Source organism: Rhinoderma darwinii, unplaced genomic scaffold, assembly GCF_050947455.1.
Source record: "Rhinoderma darwinii isolate aRhiDar2 unplaced genomic scaffold, aRhiDar2.hap1 Scaffold_1026, whole genome shotgun sequence".
In the NCBI taxonomy this organism is placed as follows: domain Eukaryota; kingdom Metazoa; phylum Chordata; class Amphibia; order Anura; family Rhinodermatidae; genus Rhinoderma; species Rhinoderma darwinii.
Window position 1 is genome coordinate 81,702 of NW_027461908.1, and position 19,386 is coordinate 101,087.

The 19,386-nt window shown below is 57.0% G+C and overlaps 2 protein-coding genes and 1 pseudogene across 3 annotated transcripts; 1 reads left to right on the forward strand and 2 right to left on the reverse strand.

The window, feature by feature from the left end:
• Positions 1-705: 705 nt before the first annotated feature.
• Positions 706-4,304, reverse strand: LOC142698346 (thiosulfate:glutathione sulfurtransferase-like). Its single transcript, XM_075847908.1, has 4 exons — positions 4,163-4,304; positions 1,538-1,660; positions 1,280-1,442; positions 706-785 (listed from the first exon to the last, which is right to left on the reverse strand). Exons 1-4 carry the CDS (start codon positions 4,302-4,304, stop codon positions 731-733), a joined length of 483 nt encoding a protein of 160 aa, XP_075704023.1. The 3' UTR covers positions 706-730.
• Positions 4,305-7,250: 2,946 nt separating this feature from the next.
• LOC142698344 (immunoglobulin superfamily member 11-like) lies at positions 7,251-14,622 on the forward strand (annotated as a pseudogene).
• Positions 14,623-16,731: 2,109 nt separating this feature from the next.
• On the reverse strand, positions 16,732-18,542 carry LOC142698345 (upstream stimulatory factor 1-like). 2 transcript variants are annotated; one of them, XM_075847907.1, is made up of 7 exons: positions 18,441-18,542; positions 18,177-18,369; positions 18,016-18,103; positions 17,879-17,937; positions 17,693-17,787; positions 17,196-17,324; positions 16,732-17,124 (listed from the first exon to the last, which is right to left on the reverse strand). In XM_075847907.1, exons 1-7 carry the CDS (start codon positions 18,537-18,539, stop codon positions 17,035-17,037), a joined length of 753 nt encoding a protein of 250 aa, XP_075704022.1. In that variant the 5' UTR covers positions 18,540-18,542; the 3' UTR covers positions 16,732-17,034. The 2 variants fall into 2 exon arrangements, with proteins under 2 accessions (XP_075704022.1, XP_075704021.1); XM_075847906.1 differs by having other exon boundaries at positions 18,171-18,369.
• Positions 18,543-19,386: the final 844 nt, after the last annotated feature.

Consider the following 19,386-nt stretch of genomic DNA (forward strand, 5'->3'; position numbering starts at 1 on the left):
TTTCCAGTGAAGGTTTTATTCTACAGCTTGTAAAGACATTTGTGACAGTTGTCGCTTTGTGGGAACCGTTTGGGTTTCAGTCTTTTCTGCTCCTCGTGACTGCCCCCCCCTCGTGCACGAGGTCCATAAAGACGTTGGGGGTCAGGAGTTTTGGGTGGAGGAACTTGAGTGACTGCAGTGTCCTGACCTCATCCATCACAATAAGTTGGAACACCCAATGAGGACCAGACCCCTCCCCCTCCCCCTCCACCAGTGCTCGACCTCACATTCCCACAGACACCCCAAAATCTTGTGGAAAGTCTTCTGAGTGGGGGCTGTTCCAGCCGTAAAAGGGGCCAAGTCAATACTAATTCGTCATTGCATAGCCATTGAGCTCGTGTAGGTGTAATGGTTAGGTGTGTACAGACTTGTGGCCAGGCAGTGTATATGTGTGCATGGCAGCAGGACCGATTATTATATATGGCGGCCATGACGTCTCCCGTGGAGAACTTGTCATGTCCCTGTGATCGGCACTTTCCTGAGGTCTTCCTTTCTGGCGAGTTGCGGGGTCCAGTCTTTTCTGCAGTGTGCACTATGGGCCTGATTGTGTCACCGTGATGGGTAACATGACCCGCTACGCATCAGGCCGCCATTACCGCCACACGCTGCAGATAATCTGACGCATGAGACATTCGAGGATTTAGAGTTTATTATATGATGAATTAGAGTCTCCCCTCCGGGGGCAAATCTGTCAATTCCCTTCTTTCTCTGACCATTCCTTGTAACCGCCGAGATAATTCTGGGCACTGAAACACAGACACATGGCGGCCGGTGAGAATATGATTGACTCCTCACCACCCACAGCAACCATAGACTACGGTCAACACCCCGCAACAATGACCGGCCCCGCACACCCTACAGATCCTGCTCATGTACAGTATATACCTTATAGAATGTCTGCATCTGGTCAGTCACCCCCGCGCGCCCTGTTGTCACCCCCTGCGTGCGCGCCTGTGGAATCCACGTCTAGTGTGAGGTTATATATTCTACCACAACGTATAGAATCTGTCCTTACAATGGCGTGTGGTAGAGGCTGTGCTAATGACTGTAAGATCTTATGATCAGCGGGGTCCTCTCTCCTGTAGAGTGTAAGCTCTTGTGACGGGGACCTCTCCCATGTCTCTCACTATTACTCCTATAGTTGTACTGCACTGTGGAATTTGTGGCGCTATATATAAGGATTATGACTAGAATATAATAACACCCGGTTTCTATATACACCGGACTATCGGGTACTTACTGCTTGTAGCCCAGGCTGTGGGCGATTTCTGTAGCCCGTTGACCTCTTCGCCCCATTTGGCAGTGGAACACCAGGTTCTTGTCGTCCAGTTTGGGCTTCTCCACGGTATATTTTTGTTTAAAGGCGTCTGGATCCATCTTCAGAGCATCTTCAATATCTGTGACTGGAAGACACGGAGACAAATCATCACCCCCTGTATAATGTGACCGCCCGTTCCCAGCACCCTCGCCCGTGGTGGTCGCTCCTGGCTCGTCGTACCTGGTATATTTACAGCGCTGGGAATTTTTCCTCCACTCACTTCCTCCGGCGTCCTCACATCTAATATCTGGGGGGTTCCATGGCTGATCAGCTTCTTCAGATCCTGGTACGAGACGATGCCACCTGCCAACATGGAACGTGAGGTCAGAAGGAAGTGGTCACCAGTCATCAAATAATTCCCCAATAATAACCATCCACGAGGCTGAACTGCCAATATCCACACCCATCTCCATCGCCCACCACACCGCTGCCTGCTCACACCGGAATGACACTGTATAGTGGGTGATGGTGGTGCATGTGGCATGTCTGGTGGGTGATGGCGGCGCACGTGGAGTGTCTGGTGGGTGATGGCGGCGCACGTGGAGTGTCTGGTGGGTGATCTTGGAGGCATTTGACACGTGTCTTCCTTACAGGTGAGGGTGCAGTGTTCACACCCATTATGCAGCATTGTCCTTAAAGGATTAGAGAAAATGCTGAATCACTGATGGTGACTGTTCAAGAGGTGGAACTTAGCATCTTCCTTCTCCTACTAGCGGACCCCCACCCTATTGTTAGAACCGCGGACCCTCACGAGGTAGGCCTCTGTTCCCCCCCCCCCCCCTCTCCCCTGGGTCTCTCGCCCCGCACGCTTCTCCCCTGGGTCTCTCGCCCCGCACGCTTCTCCCCTGGGTCTCTCGCCCCGCACGCTTCTCCCCTGGGTCTCTCGCCCCGCACGCTTCTCCCCTGGGTCTCTCGCCCCGCACGCTTCTCCCCTGGGTCTCTCGCCCCGCACGCTTCTCCCCTGGGTCTCTCGCCCCGCACGCTTCTCCCCTGGGTCTCTCGCCCCGCACGCTTCTCCCCTGGGTCTCTCGCCCCGCACGCTTCTCCCCTGGGTCTCTCGCCCCGCACGCTTCTCCCCTGGGTCTCTCGCCCCGCACGCTTCTCCCCTGGGTCTCTCGCCCCGCACGCTTCTCCCCTGGGTCTCTCGCCCCGCACGCTTCTCCCCTGGGTCTCTCGCCCCGCACGCTTCTCCCCTGGGTCTCTCGCCCCGCACGCTTCTCCCCTGGGTCTCTCGCCCCGCACGCTTCTCCCCTGGGTCTCTCGCCCCGCACGCTTCTCCCCTGGGTCTCTCGCCCCGCACGCTTCTCCCCTGGGTCTCTCGCCCCGCACGCTTCTCCCCTGGGTCTCTCGCCCCGCACGCTTCTCCCCTGGGTCTCTCGCCCCGCACGCTTCTCCCCTGGGTCTCTCGCCCCGCACGCTTCTCCCCTGGGTCTCTCGCCCCGCACGCTTCTCCCCTGGGTCTCTCGCCCCGCACGCTTCTCCCCTGGGTCTCTCGCCCCGCACGCTTCTCCCCTGGGTCTCTCGCCCCGCACGCTTCTCCCCTGGGTCTCTCGCCCCGCACGCTTCTCCCCTGGGTCTCTCGCCCCGCACGCTTCTCCCCTGGGTCTCTCGCCCCGCACGCTTCTCCCCTGGGTCTCTCGCCCCGCACGCTTCTCCCCTGGGTCTCTCGCCCCGCACGCTTCTCCCCTGGGTCTCTCGCCCCGCACGCTTCTCCCCTGGGTCTCTCGCCCCGCACGCTTCTCCCCTGGGTCTCTCGCCCCGCACGCTTCTCCCCTGGGTCTCTCGCCCCGCACGCTTCTCCCCTGGGTCTCTCGCCCCGCACGCTTCTCCCCTGGGTCTCTCGCCCCGCACGCTTCTCCCCTGGGTCTCTCGCCCCGCACGCTTCTCCCCTGGGTCTCTCGCCCCGCACGCTTCTCCCCTGGGTCTCTCGCCCCGCACGCTTCTCCCCTGGGTCTCTCGCCCCGCACGCTTCTCCCCTGGGTCTCTCGCCCCGCACGCTTCTCCCCTGGGTCTCTCGCCCCGCACGCTTCTCCCCTGGGTCTCTCGCCCCGCACGCTTCTCCCCTGGGTCTCTCGCCCCGCACGCTTCTCCCCTGGGTCTCTCGCCCCGCACGCTTCTCCCCTGGGTCTCTCGCCCCGCACGCTTCTCCCCTGGGTCTCTCGCCCCGCACGCTTCTCCCCTGGGTCTCTCGCCCCGCACGCTTCTCCCCTGGGTCTCTCGCCCCGCACGCTTCTCCCCTGGGTCTCTCGCCCCGCACGCTTCTCCCCTGGGTCTCTCGCCCCGCACGCTTCTCCCCTGGGTCTCTCGCCCCGCACGCTTCTCCCCTGGGTCTCTCGCCCCGCACGCTTCTCCCCTGGGTCTCTCGCCCCGCACGCTTCTCCCCTGGGTCTCTCGCCCCGCACGCTTCTCCCCTGGGTCTCTCGCCCCGCACGCTTCCCTGTGCTCATTGTGTTGCCCGTGTTCCTGGAGAGGAGTCTTGAGGTAGAAACTGAGTGTCACATTTCAGACTTCACTCTCTTCCTCTATTTATAAGGTCTCTGCCGGCAGCCCCTCCCCCAGTATGAGAAGTCATGCGACTGTTCTGGAGGTGGGGAATAGCTCCTATAGTCGGATATGTGTTATATACTGTGCACCGCTCCTCTATACTCTGAATATGTAAGACCTAGCTGTGGAACCACAAGTCTCAGCCGCCCAAACATCGCCAGTCCTCCGGGCCATCGACAGTCCGCACTTAAACTGGCATAATTACGAATATTAATCTATCTTTGGATAATGACTTTTTGGTGTGCATTGCCCCTTTCTTACATATGTAACAGAGATCCCCAGACAGGCTGCAGCTGATCGGAGCCTCTGGCGGGGGCCATGTCGGCCATGGTGCGCCTGTGATACCACTGATCGAGTTGTTAGATGTGATCGCTCGTGGCCGGAGGTGTTGAGGATTCTCCATTCACTTTCTGTAGGATTATAATACAGAGATCACTGATTGATGGCTGTGAAACCCTCTATGGGTTATATTTACTGTGTGCAGATCAGGGAGGAGGAGGGGGGGGGGTTGTGTATATTCCAGGGTGTACAGATACAGGGACAGCACTTTATCACTTCTTATTCCACGTGTAGCATCTTCTACACGCTGAATCACCGTGATAGTGACAACTCTTCCTGTCACCTGGGGAGCGGCCTGCAGGCTCCTATAGGCACCTCTCTGTATGGTCCGCCAGTGACGCCTGCACCCTTAAACATCCTGTGCCCCCCTGGATATCAGTCTGCCCCTCCTATCATGTCCAGGTGTCTGTCTACAACCACTGCCACCTGTCCGTGGTTACCTGCCTGACCCTTCCATATCGACCCCTACCAATATTGAGGACCTTGACCTCCCTCTATATCTCTCGGAGGCTTCCCAGCCGCCATCATCTTTGGGTATAACCTCCGTTATAGAAAAACCTTCATCAAAAATCTTTAGCAACCAAAATAGAGAACCACGAACAGCAGCAAGTGGCTCCGCACCTCCGTCTTCTCCACAGGAAAAACCTGCTGGTTAAGGAAATTTCCGTAAGAAACGGCTAAATTATCCTTCAGAAAATAGGGTCACGTTGTCCACCATTTCCATGCAGACCTCGCTGGGTCACTGTGTCCGTGCAAACGTGATTGGGAGATCTCTGCCTGGCTGCATCATGGGCCCCCCCGTAACCCCCCCCCCCCCCCCCCCTCTCTGTGCCTGTCTGCACAGGTCAATGGCTGGACCCACCTGTCAAGACTATATGATGAGGGTAGCGGGTAGGTATGGGGAGGTGGGAGTTGTTCCCTACCTGCTGGTCCATTATTGTCCCTAACCGGCCCACAGAGGTCTGCAACATTTCCCTGACAATGACAGAAGGTTCTGGGGTTTATAGATGAGATACAAATACTCCTAAATACAACAAAACCGGCTGGAAGAGCTCTCCAGTACCATGGAGGTCCAGGGACATGAGGTGGACACCGAGAACTGACCAGAGACAGCTGAAGAGAGAGCACAATAGAGAGACCATGGAGGTCCAGGGACATGAGGTGGACACCGAGGACTGACCCGAAACAGCTGAAGAGAGTGCAATAGAGAGACCATGGAGGTCCAGGAACATGAGGTGGACACCGAGGACTGACCCGAAACAGCTGAAGAGAGAGCACAATAGAGAGACCATGGAGGTCCAGGAACATGAGGTGGACACCGAGAACTGACCAGAGACAGCTGAAGAGAGAGCACAATAGAGAGACCATGGAGGTCCAGGGATATGAGGTGGACACCGAGAACTGACCAGAGACAGCTAAAAAGAGAGCACAATAGAGAGACCATGGAGTCCATAGAGACCGAGAGGGAAGTGGAGCGAAAGAAATGCAGCAAATAACAAGGAGGGGGAAGGGGTAACCCCGGGAGGCACGCAGGATGGAGGGGGCAGGACAGGCACACGAGACAGACCCCTGATGATGGGATTTACACAGAGACATCTCTCTTCCTGCACCATGACTGTGACCAGCGAGTTCCTCCTGAGCCACCTGTGTCTTCTGTGCTGCATCCTCACAGGTAACAATCTCACCTCTGGCAGGTGCCCATAGGCTTAGCCCTTCAATCATTTCATGTTTATCGCTCCTACTGGTGCATCTAGTGGCAAGAATAAGGGTGGAGTCCATGAAGGTCAGCGTGGTGGGAGTGATGGGGTCCTGGAGGTCAGCGTGGTGGGGGTGATGGGGTCCTGGAGGTCAGCGTGGTGGGGGTGATCGGGTCCTGGAGGTCAGCGTGGTGGGGGTGATGGGGTCCTGGAGGTCAGCGTGGTGGGGGTGATGGGGTCCTGGAGGTCAGCGTGGTGGGGGTGAGCGTGTTGGGGGTGATGGGGTCCTGGAAGTTAGCGTGGTGGGGGTGATGGCCAGGACTCTATCTTGGGAGTGCTCTTTTCTTCTCTGCTCCTAGATAATTGGATTCAAGATGGAATCATTTGGGAACTTTATGATTTGATAGAATTTTTTTATGTACTTATTTTCACCTTGTATGAAACATTGAAGGGTTAACACTATGGGGGCAACAAATGGGCAGAATGGAGCTGGAGACCCGTTATCCGCATGTGAGTGACTGTGTGGATGAAGGACTTTTTAGACATGTACATCAGAGGTGATTCTGTTATTGTCTGGTGGCCGCCATAAGGGGTGTGGGACTTGGATTTAGAAGCTTCTTCAGCTGCGTCCACCTGCACTGCATGTGATGGGACACAACATGAACAGGTGATGGGACACAACATGAACAGGTGATGGGACACAACATGAACAGGTGATGGGACACAACATGAACATGAGATGGGACACAACATGAACATGAGATGGGACACAACATGAACATGAGATGGGACACAACATGAACATGAGATGGGACACAACATGAACATGAGATGGGACACAACATGAACATGAGATGGGACACAACATGAACAGGTGATGGGACACAACATGAACAGGTGATGGGACACAACATGAACAGGTGATGGGACACAACATGAACATGAGATGGGACACAACATGAACAGGTGATGGGACACAACATGAACATGAGATGGGTGAAGCCATAACACATCTTTACTGATTCTCATGCTCCGTACACTCAGATGTGGGTTCTACCGTCTGTAATGATCGTCAGTTGTCTTCTCCAAGGCAGAGATGTCCAGATGGAGACGTCGGGAAGAATTCAGGATCCTCTTAGCCACAAACATTCTTAAATATGACCTAAAGGTGGCCGGTAGATCTCTAATGCCAAGATGTCTCCTATTTTAGAGGATCGTTTAGAAGTTGGACATCCTCTCATTTTAGATGTGACTGTTTATTAATGTTCACGTGTAGAAGGACAGATTAAGTTGCATCGCTCTTCCAAACGGAGATGGATATAGAGAAGAATGGGGCGAGAAGACAGTCACGATATACTGAATCTGGCGGTGGTGGGAAATCATTCAGAAGCCAAGGCCGAGAACCTTGCCTATAATGTGTGATCGCCCGTGATCCAGGAGTGAAGGAAGGCCACCAGGAGGTGCGCATGCGCTTGTTCTACATTTAGTGACGCACTCTCTAAATGCAATATTTGCACAAGGCCTCGCAGTGTCACACATGGGCCCCCATTGTACTGATGGAAGGGGCTTTATAGCGACCTTCACCCAGGGACTCCAAGGAACAAGTGTGTCCAGACCAGCAGGGATCTTGTGAAGGACATTCAGATAAGCAGGGGGCGCCGCACCAGACCAATCACTTCTTACATTTATTCCTTGGAGCTTGTTTTCCGTCCAATCTTTTACGCAGCATCAGGATACAGGTGAGCCGGTGTCGGGCAGAGGGCCGGTGTTGTGCGGGTGTCAGGGAGCTATCAGTGTCTTCATACCAAGAGTGGTGCGGCTACAGATATGCTATAATGTGACCTGTCCTAACCCTGAACAGCCCCCAGTGTATGTGTAGGATATCCTCACTATGGAATTGGATTGCCATTTGGCGCACATGTGCGCACCCTAGTGGAGGCAAATGCATGAAGATTTACATATGTCTCCTGAAAAGCACAGCAGGTCAGCAGTATCTGGGGCCCTATATTTTGCCAGGCTCGGTGCCCATGTAATCTGATATTTTCCTGCTTCTTCCTGGGCACATATAGACAGTCACACACACATTGTCCTTCACTGTATGGAGTATATGTCGTGGGCACACATGAAGCGGACACGCTCCATTCCCCATAGTCATGTCTCTACTGGTTCCACTGCTCCATGTGGTGGGATGTGCAGGGGCCATGATGATGATGATGATTGGTTGGATCCTTCCCTGTTGTCTGGGGCTCTGAGTAATTTAATGTTATGATATTCAATAATAGGGAGATAGGCCTGGTCAGAGGAGCTTACAATCTATAAAGGCGTTGTACATTGTGCTGAATGAGGGTCTTCTTTATCTGTCTCCCTGTATACAGCAGCAGTTGAGGCTGTGAAGGTTGCCGTAAACCCTCCGAGCATCCAGGTGACGAGAGGCGGAAGTGTCCTGCTCCCCTGCTCATTCAGAACTACCGCGGCCCTCAACCGCCTCAACATCATCTGGACGGTGTCTCCCCTGCTTCGGCCAAGGCAGCCTCTTCAGGTGAGTGGCTGCCATTTTCCTCCCGTCACTGCGGATATGATGTCATTTTTAGGAATCTTTGTCTTTACTCCGGTCAGGTCATCTCGTATGAACAGGGTCAGATCGTGGAAAGTCTGAACGAGTACCTGGGCAGGGTCAAATTTGCCTTCCAACCAACCCAGGATGCCAGTATCTTCATCAACCATAGCCGTATATCCGACACTGGGACCTACCAATGTACAGTCATCAACCCTCCAAATGGGGCAACACCCAATATTGGCCTGGTGGGGCTGACTGTGCTGGGTAAGTGATGCTGGGGAGATTCTGCATGGCTTCAGGGTAAAACCCGTCTCCTCATCTTTAGGTGACAATGTCTGACTTTAGTTGGTCCTCTCCGGTGCCACTTATCTCCTGGGAATACAAAGGATTGGACGGGGTCAAAACCTGTCTGTCTGATCCTTCTCCCATTAGGGAATATTGGACGGGCACCATATGGGTTGAGATTTGCTGACATAAAAAAATTCAAGCCATAGAGAGAAGACTTCACCCCCAACCCCCCTACTAGATAAACTAGTGTCTAGGTATGAGGAGGTCCAGAGGATAGAGGGGGATGGGAGTGGAATGGAAGAGGCATCACCAGGGGAGTAGGTCGCCTGTCGTCAGGCAGAGGCATCACCAGGGGAGTAGGTCGCCTGTCGTCAGGCAGAGGCATCACCAGGGGAGTAGGTCGCCTGTCGTCAGGCAGAGGCATCACCAGGGGAGTAGGTCGCCTGTCGTCAGGCAGAGGCATCACCAGGGGAGGAGGTCGGCTGTCGTCAGGCAGAGGCATCACCAGGGGAGGAGGTCGCCTGTCGTCAGGCAGAGGCATCACCAGGGGAGGAGGTCGGCTGTCGTCAGGCAGAGGCATCACCAGGGGAGGAGGTCGCCTGTCGTCAGGCAGAGGCATCACCAGGGGAGTAGGTCGCCTGTCGTCAGGCAGAGGCATCACCAGGGGAGGAGGTCGGCTGTCGTCAGGCAGAGGCATCACCAGGGGAGTAGGTCGCCTGTCGTCAGGCAGAGGCATCACCAGGGGAGTAGGTCGCCTGTCGTCAGGCAGAGGCATCACCAGGGGAGGAGGTCGGCTGTCGTCAGGCAGAGGCATCACCAGGGGAGGAGGTCGCCTGTCGTCAGGCAGAGGCATCACCAGGGGAGGAGGTCGCCTGTCGTCAGGCAGAGGCATCACCAGGGAGGAGGTCGGCTGTCGTCAGGCAGAGGCATCACCAGGGGAGGAGGTCGCCTGTCGTCATGCAGTGGCATCACCAGGGGAGGAGGTCGGCTGTCGTCAGGCAGAGGCATCACCAGGGGAGGAGGTCGGCTGTCGTCAGGTGTGGAGTTTCATGTTGTTTTTAGGGTTAGGCGGAATCCATGGAACGTCTTTAGTTAATCTCCAGCAGAGAAGTTCGCTGCAGTTACAGCCCCGGAACATGTTATTATGGGGACTCTGTAGTGTGTATCTAGATCAGCTGTTGAGAAACTACAACTCCCAGCAGGCCCTGATCCTGCAGCAGGAATGGTCATGATGAGAGTTGTGGTTTGGAGAACACCAAGTGAGAGAGACCTTGGGGATGAATCCGAGGAGGAATAGATTAGAAGCTCCTGTATACCTCCTGGCTTCTCACCCTCAGTCATAGCTGGACCTGACCCGTCTACGCCGTGACTAGTCCTGTTTTTATCTGGTGACTACTTACATGAGGAGCATCAGACGTGTGGCGGAACACGCAAGGCGCTCAATGACATGGGATCTACTCCTGGGAACTAGGCCTCACCTTCCAGCCTCTCTCTTTTCTGTCTCGGCAGTTCCCCCCTCAAGTCCTGACTGTTCTAGTGAAGGTCATGGAGGAGAAAGTATCCAGCTCCGATGTTCAGTGAAGGAAGGGATCCCGACACCAACAATCACATGGGAGAAAATGCCACCCAATGGTCACAAGCTGATCAGCACCCAGGAAGGTGAGCGCACCCCTCCATGCAGAAGAAGGACCCTTCCCATGTCACCAGAGGTTGTACAGGGCTGGATGAGGTTGTATCCTGTGAGCGGAGGGATCGGGTCTCCTTTTCCCGAACTAGATTAGAATCCAGGCGGTCAAGTGCTAAGTTGTAGACTGCCCCTGCGTCACGTCTGCGGTACGGGGTCTCTCCCCCGCGTCACGTCGGCGGTACGGGGTCTAGCCCCACGTCACGTCGGCGGTACGGGGTCTAGCCCCACGTCACGTCTGCGGTACGGGGTCTCTCCCCGCGTCACGTCTGCGGGGTCTGTCCCCAAGTCTGCTGTACGGGGTCTGTCCACACAGCTTATTTTCAGCCGTTTTACGGACCGTAAACGCCCTGAAAAACGGCTGATAATACAGAGGCTGAACGCCTCCAAACGGGAAAATCAGCATTTCGTTCCAACAAGGCTTTGTTTTTTTTACGCGGCCGTTTGATAAAAGAAAAAACGCACCGTGAACAGAAATGCATGTCACTTTTCGAGCCGTTTTTGATTGGAGCGATAGAAAAACAGCTCCTTGATGCATAAAAAACGACTGAAAATTAGCTGCTCTTCCCTTGTAAAGCTCCGTATATTACAGCCGTTTGTAGTCCAGTGTGAACACGGCCTAACCCTGAACCCATTGTTGTCCCAGCAGATTATCGCGGCTCCACTACTCTCACAAACCTCACATCAGAGACATCAGGGATCTATCGTTGTACGGTCACCAATCAGCTGGGAGCGCAGTCCTGTGCGGTGGAGATTGACATACGTGTAGGTCCGTGTCCATGGCGTGTAGCGTTAAATTCATGACCACAGATATAAGAATGGGGACACGTGGACTCTTCTCTGTATTGCAGGGGGCCTGGGCTCGATGGGCGTTTTTGCTGCAATCACAATCACTCTCATCATGGGATCGCTTCTCTTGGCGCTCTTTGCCTTGGTTTTGTGCCTACATCGGCAGAGCCGAGGAAGTGGCAGGAGGAAGTGTACAGGTAATGGACAGCGGAAGCCTCCGAGGGGGCAGGTAATGGACGGCGGCAGCCTCCGAGGGGGCAGGTAATGGACGGCGGCGGCCTCCGAGGGGGCAGGCAATGGACGGCGGCGGCCTCCGAGGGGGCAGGCAATGGACGGCGGCGGCCTCCGAGGGGGCAGGCAATGGACGGCGGCGGCCTCCGAGGGGGCAGGCAATGGACGGCGGCGGCCTCCGAGGGGGCAGGCAATGGACGGCGGCGGCCTCCGAGGGGGCAGGCAATGGACGGCGGCGGCCTCCGAGGGGGCAGGCAATGGACGGCGGCGGCCGCCGAGGGGACAGGCAATGGACGGCGGCGGCCGCCGAGGGGACAGGCAATGGACGGCGGCGGCCGCCGAGGGGACAGGCAATGGACGGCGGCGGCCGCCGAGGGGACAGGCAATGGACGGCGGCGGCCGCCGAGGGGACAGGCAATGGACGGCGGCGGCCTCCGAGGGGACAGGCAATGGACGGCGGCGGGCTCAGATGGGACAGGCAATGGACAGCGGCGATCTCAGAGAGGTGAAGAACATGAGCTCTCGGCGAGGACATGAGAGGGGGAGGAAGTGAGCAATCTCGGGAGAGGAGGAGGACGTCAGACATCTCAGGAGAGCGGGGGACGACAGTACGTGAGTAATCTCGGGAGAGGGGGGACGGAAGCGAGCAGCCTCGGGAGAGGGGGGGCAGGAAGCGAGCAGCCTCGGGAGAGGGGGGCAGAAAGCGAGCAGCCTCGGGAGAGGGGGGCAGGAAGCGAGCAGCCTCGGGAGAGGGGGGCAGGAAGCGAGCAGCCTCGGGAGAGGGGGGCAGGAAGCGAGCAGCCTCGGGAGAGGGGGACGACGACGCGAGCAGCCTCGGGAGAGGGGGACGACGACGCGAGCAGCCTCGGGAGAGGGGGGACGACGACGCGAGCAGCCTCGGGAGAGGGGGGACGACGACGCTCGCAGCCTCGGGAGAGGGGGGACGACGACGCTCGCAGCCTCGGGAGAGGGGGGACGACGACGCTCGCAGCCTCGGGAGAGGGGGGACGACGACGCTCGCAGCCTCGGGAGAGGGGGGACGACGACGCTCGCAGCCTCGGGAGAGGGGGGACGACGACGCTCGCAGCCTCGGGAGAGGGGGGACGACGACGCTCGCAGCCTCGGGAGAGGGGGGGGACGCTCGCAGCCTCGGGAGAGGGGGGGGGACGCTCGCAGCCTCGGGAGAGGGGGGGGGACGCTCGCAGCCTCGGGAGAGGGGGGGGACGCTCGCAGCCTCGGGAGAGGGGGGGGACGCTCGCAGCCTCGGGAGAGGGGGGGGACGCTCGCAGCCTCGGGAGAGGGGGGGGGACGCTCGCAGCCTCGGGAGAGGGGGGGGACGCTCGCAGCCTCGGGAGAGGGGGGACGACGACGCTCGCAGCCTCGGGAGAGGGGGGACGGACGCTCGCAGCCTCGGGAGAGGGGGGGACGACGCTCGCAGCCTCGGGAGAGGGGGGGGGACGCTCGCAGCCTCGGGAGAGGGGGGGGACGCTCGCAGCCTCGGGAGAGGGGGGGACGCTCGCAGCCTCGGGAGAGGGGGGGACGCTCGCAGCCTCGGGAGAGGGGGGGACGCTCGCAGCCTCGGGAGAGGGGGGGACGCTCGCAGCCTCGGGAGAGGGGGACGGGGACGCTCGCAGCCTCGGGAGAGGGGGAAGACGACGCGCGCATCCTCGGGAGAGGGGGGCGACCCGCAGCCTCGGGAGAGGGGGACGACGACGCGCGCAGCCCTCGGGAGAGGGGGGGACGACGACGCGAGCAGCCTCGGGAGAGGGGGCGACGACGACGCGCGCATCCTCGGGAGAGGGGGACGACGACGACGCGAGCATCCTCGGGAGAGGGGGACGACGACGACGCGAGCATCCTCGGGAGAGGGGGACGACGACGACGCGAGCATCCTCGGGAGAGGGGGACGACGACGACGCGAGCATCCTCGGGAGAGGGGGACGACGACGACGCGAGCATCCTCGGGAGAGGGGGACGACGACGACGCGAGCATCCTCGGGAGAGGGGGACGACGACGACGCGAGCATCCTCGGGAGAGGGGGACGACGACGGACGCGAGCATCCTCGGGAGAGGGGACGACGACGACGCGAGCATCCTCGGGAGAGGGGGACGACGACGACGCGAGCATCCTCGGGAGAGGGGGACGACGACGACGCGAGCATCCTCGGGAGAGGGGACGACGACGACGCGAGCATCCTCGGGAGAGGGGGACGACGACGACGCGAGCATCCTCGGGAGAGGGGGACGACGACGACGCGAGCATCCTCGGGAGAGGGGGACGACGACGACGCGAGCATCCTCGGGAGAGGGGGACGACGACGACGCGAGCATCCTCGGGAGAGGGGGACGACGACGACGCGAGCATCCTCGGGAGAGGGGGACGACGACGACGCGAGCATCCTCGGGAGAGGGGGACGACGACGACGCGAGCATCCTCGGGAGAGGGGGACGACGACGACGCGAGCATCCTCGGGAGAGGGGGACGACGACGACGCGAGCATCCTCGGGAGAGGGGGACGACGACGACGCGAGCATCCTCGGGAGAGGGGGACGACGACGACGCGAGCATCCTCGAGAGGGGGGGACGACGACGCCGCGAGCATCCTCGGAAGAGGGGGACGACGACGCGAGCATCCTCGGGAGAGGGGGGGATGACGACGACGCGAGCAGCCTCGGGAGAGGGTGTGAGCAGTGTGGAGGAAGAGATTGATAGAAAGGGGTGGTATTTCCACGAGGGCCTTGCTTATGACGCCACCTCTGCCCCCCTATAACTACAGCCTGTGCTCTGGGGTGGATTTATTTGGTCCCATCTGAATGTTTTTCCTCCACAGGGTGGTCAACACGTCTTCCGAACCACATCACGTGACCAAGTGGCCGTGCAGTGATACAGAAAAGTCCAGCAGATGGCCCAGTGGTAGCTGGCTGCCCTATAATCCAGCAAAGCTGCCTCCTCATCTCCGCTACAGCGTGCACCAGAGCCCGGGCCCCCTGCGCCCCACATCAAAGGACTCCAATATGAGAAGGCAGCAGCCCAGAACACCTTCAGAGATGGACGAAAGCGAGGAAGACGATGAGGAGAACACAAGTCCAGGTCTCAGGTCATCAATCTACTCCATCCAGTCGGGGGGTACCTAGTGTAAGACTTCAGCCCCTGCCAGCGTGTGGCCCCCACGTCTTCATAAAGGGCCAATGAGCTGTTCATTCCGTTTCTTCCATACAAGAATATGAAAGAGATCAGGGACCTCCTCATTATCCCTATAAAGAGATTATAGAAAGCAGCTACGCAGTCCTGTGATCTGTTCTAGGAGGCGCTAGACTGAAGGGCAGGATGGGGGTCCAGAGGATACCCCTGACCCATCATTAGCAGCTAGAGTGTCCCTTACTCCAACCTACACATTAACCTAACCTAGCATAAGAGCAGTCACACCGTGGAGCCTCTACTGTAAGAGCAGTCACACCATGGAACCTCTACTGTAAGATCAGTCACACTATGGAGCCTCTACTGTAAGCAGTCACACTATGGAGCCTCTACTGTAAGAGCGGTCACACTATGGAACCTCTACTGTAAGAGCGGTCACACTATGGAGCCTCTACTGTAAGAGCGGTCACACTATGGAGCCTCTACTGTAAGAGCGGTCACACTATGGAGCCTCTACTGTAAGAGCGGTCACACTATGGAGCCTCTACTGTAAGAGCGGTCACACTATGGAACCTCTACTGTAAGAGCGGTCACACTATGGAACCTCTACTGTAAGAACAGTCACACTATGGAACCTCTACTGTAAGAGCAGTCACACTATGGAGCCTCTACTGTAAGATCAGTCACACTATGGAGCCTCTGCTGTAAGAGCAGTCACACTATGGAGCCTCTACAGTAAGAGCAGTCACACTATGGAGCCTCTACAGTAAGAGCGGTCACACTATGGAGCCTCTACAGTAAGAGCGGTCACACTATGGAGCCTCTACTGTAAGAGCGGTCACACTATGGAGCCTCTACTGTAAGAGCGGTCACACTATGGAGCCTCTACTGTAAGAGCGGTCACACTATGGAGCCTCTACTGTAAGAGCGGTCACACTATGGAGCCTCTACAGTAAGAGCGGTCACACTATGGAGCCTCTACTGTAAGAGCGGTCACACTATGGAACCTCTACTGTAAGATCGGTCACACTATGGAACCTCTACTGTAAGAGCGGTCACACTATGGAACCTCTACTGTAAGAGCGGTCACAATATGGAGCCTCTACAGTAAGAGCGGTCACACTATGGACCCTCTACTGTAAGAGCGGTCACACTATGGACCCTCTACTGTAAGAGCAGTCACACTATGGACCCTCTACTGTAAGAGCAGTCACACTATGGAGCCTCTACTGTAAGAGCAGTCACACTATGGAGCCTCTACTGTAAGAGCAGTCACACTATGGAGCCTCTACTGTAAGAGCAGTCACACTATGGAGCCTCTACTGTAAGAGCAGTCACACTATGGAGCCTCTACTGTAAGAGCAGTCACACTATGGAGCCTCTACAGTAAGATCGGTCACACTATGGAGCCTCTACAGTAAGATCGGTCACACTATGGAACCTCTACTGTAAGATCGGTCAGACTATGGAACCTCTACTGTAAGATCGGTCAGACTATGGAACCTCTACTGTAAGATCGGTCACACTATGGAACCTCTACTGTAAGATCAGTCACACTATGGAGCCTCTACTGTAAGAGCAGTCACACTATGGAGCCTCTACTGTAAGAGCAGTCACACTATGGAGCCTCTACTGTAAGAGCGGTCACACTATGGAGCCTCTACTGTAAGAGCAGTCACACTATGGAGCCTCTACTGTAAGAGCAGTCACACTATGGAGCCTCTACTGTAAGAGCAGTCACACTATGGAACCTCTACTGTAAGATCAGTCACACTATGGAGCCTCTACTGTAAGAGCGGTCACACTATGGAGCCTCTACTGTAAGAGCGGTCACACTATGGAGCCTCTACAAGTAGTATAAGAAAAAGCTATGGCTGAACAGTCTTAGGCAAGTCGGTGACTTTCATACATAACCCCTTATACTATTTCACAGGTCACCCAGCAGGCCCCAGATTACTCGTATAACCCCGTGCCCCAATTGGCCTCAGACATTAACTGGCCACGTTTCAGTTCTCAGTTTAGATAATGGAGGTGGAGCTGTGATTGGCTGTTCCGAGCTCGGAGACCCGGTTGCGGCTATAAATGATGAGAAGCGGAAGCAGAGAGACTGTACAGCACAATTCAATCTAATAAAAACAAAACGACAGGCAGGGAGGGCAGAATCGGGAAACGTTCCGACAGAGGGGGCGGGGTCAGAACAACGACAAGTACAAAAAAAAAAAAAAAAAAAAAAAAAAAAAAAAAAAAAAAAAAAAAAAATCGACAAATATACATTTCTACAGCTCGTCCTCCCGGTTATTTACAGTGCGCCGTCATACACGCGGCCCAGGAGAGGGACAAGTGGCGGAATACTCGGTGCAGGCTGGGAAACCTTGGTCCGCTGAGTCTCCAGGGCGCGAGCGGTGACGTCAGCGGCCGTCGTTCTTAATGACAATTTCCACCCCGTGATGTCGGAGCTGAGCTCGCAGAATCAGGTTCTTGTTCTTCAGATCCTCCACCTAAATGAGAAGGCCGAAGCCCAGTCACCACGGCGTCGTCCCCGTCAGCTCTCCCCACCCCCGACACTCACCTGTTGCCGTAACCGCTGATTGTCCACCTGCAGCTGCTCCAGATTCTGCAGCTCCTCGGCCAGGCGCAGGTTTCCCTGGCGCAGCTCCTGGATGTAGTCGCAGGCTTTGGACAGGATGCCGCCCTTACTCTACGAGGAAAAGCAGACAAGACGTCACATGGCGGTGAGCAGGAGACGCGGCCATAAGGTTTGAGCAGGATTTGGGGTCTCGTTTTCTGACTAAGAACAATAGGCGTTCTCCAGGGCCCCTCCAATGACGTTGCGAGCCCCACTGGGGACAATCTGTAAATATGCTGGCGCTATGACATCATATCAATGAGACCCCCCGCACTAAGATTATACACAAGGCGTCACCCAGACCTAAACACTGCGCACAGAAGAGGTCATTGACCGACTAAGCATCATGCTAACAGAAGAGGACGACCGCATCCCTTATTGGGGAGCGCTGATCGCATGGCTGAGGGGTCCACGATACTGCGCGGTACAAGGCTCCGTACCTGCCCGGACTTGGTGCTCTCCATGGAGCAGTCGGGGATGATCTTGGACAGTTGAACAATCCAGTTGTTGATCTTGTCCCGACGTCGACGCTCCACTGAGAAGAGACAGACACACACAGCGTTACTCTGGAGACGGTTTATCCACGGCGCCCCCTGGCGGACGGGCAGAACATTATTGGGCCTGACCTTCATTGTGCTGCGCTCTCCTCTTCTCGTCCCGCGTGGCGCGAGGCCCGTCTGATTTCCTGTGGAGGGGAGAGGACGTGTCAGTGACTATAAATCTCGTATGCAGAGTCCCCTATTCACCACCGCCGGGTACTCACGGGGAGTATGGGTGCGTCCTGGGTGCAATAGATCGCTGTGCGCCGCCCTGTAGGACATCTTGAGGAGACATCATGACGAAGAACTGCCCTGTGAGGAGAAGGCAGCGGTCAGCGGGCGGCAGGGAACACACATGGCAGCCACTACCAGCTCTTACCCGCACCAGTGGAAGCCGCTTGGCCCAGGAGAGCCTCATTGTTCTGCGTTGTTACCACAGTTGTTGCGGTGGCGCCAACTCCGACCGATGCGCTGGTGTCTGCCACTGTCGCAGTGGGAAAATAGGTGTAGTGAGTCTCTGTGGCAGCGGCTTCACTCTCCCCGGCATCCTCACTGGTGAACGCCCCCTGGATGACGGCCTGCAAGGTGCAGCAAGGTCATTACCTCCCAATCTCACCAGAGGAACATCACACACAGAACCAGGACCCACCTGAGTCATCGACTGCGCTGCCGGAAACCCACTGATGGCACCTGTGCCCTCCGTCTGTCCATCCAGCTGACCCTCTGCTACCTGGATGACCCTGTACATGACCTGTGGGGGACACCAAGGAGGAAAACTTGCTGCAGTCCACACCAACAGCTCAGACTGTATATTACAGCTCCCCTTCTGTGTAATATACCACCCCCTCCTCATATTCTGGAACTATAGGTCCTCCTCCTGTATATGACATCACTCCCCTTCCTCCTCCTCCTGTATATATGACATCACTCCCCTTCCTCCTACTGTACATATGACATCACTCCCCTTCCTCCTCCTGTACATGACCTCACTCCCCTTCCTCCTCCTCCTGTACATGACATCACTCCGCTTCCTCCTCCTCCTGTACATGACATCACTCCGCTTCCTCCTCCTCCTGTACATGACATCACTCCCCTTCCTCCTCCTGTACAAGACGTCGCTCCCCCCCTTCCTCCTGTACATGACATCGCTCCCCTTCCTCCTCCTGTACATGACGACATCGCTCCCCTTCCTCCTCCTGTACATGACGACATCGCTCCCCTTCCTCCTCCTGTACATGACGACATCGCTCCCCTTCCTCCTCCTGTACATGACGACATCGCTCCCCTTCCTCCTCCTGTACATGACGACATCGCTCCCCTTCCTCCTCCTCCTGTACATGACGACATCGCTCCCCTTCCTCCTCCTCCTGTACATGACGACATCGCTCCCCTTCCTCCTCCTCCTGTACATGACGACATCGCTCCCCTTCCTCCTCCTCCTGTACATGACGACATCGCTCCCCTTCCTCCTCCTCCTGTACATGACGACATCGCTCCCCTTCCTCCTCCTCCTGTACATGACGACATCGCTCCCCTTCCTCCTCCTCCTGTACATGACGACATCGCTCCCCTTCCTCCTCCTCCTGTACATGACG

Excerpts from the sequence above, each read along its gene's own strand:
- LOC142698346 (XM_075847908.1), bottom strand. The coding sequence starts at position 4,304 with ATGGAGAATCCTCAACACCTCCGGCCACGAGCGATCACATCTAACAAC. Across the intron at positions 1,443-1,537 it reads CAGCGCTGTAAATATACCAG|TCACAGATATTGAAGATGCT; the intron begins GTACGACGAGCC and ends CGTGTCTTCCAG. Across the intron at positions 786-1,279 it reads CACAGCCTGGGCTACAAGCA|TGCCCAGAATTATCTCGGCG; the intron begins GTAAGTACCCGA and ends TCTGTGTTTCAG.
- LOC142698345 (XM_075847906.1), bottom strand. The coding sequence starts at position 18,539 with ATGTACAGGGTCATCCAGGTAGCAGAGGGTCAGCTGGATGGACAGACG. Across the intron at positions 17,938-18,015 it reads AGGACGCACCCATACTCCCC|GAAATCAGACGGGCCTCGCG; the intron begins GTGAGTACCCGG and ends TCCCCTCCACAG. Across the intron at positions 17,788-17,878 it reads GAGAGCGCAGCACAATGAAG|TGGAGCGTCGACGTCGGGAC; the intron begins GTCAGGCCCAAT and ends GTCTCTTCTCAG.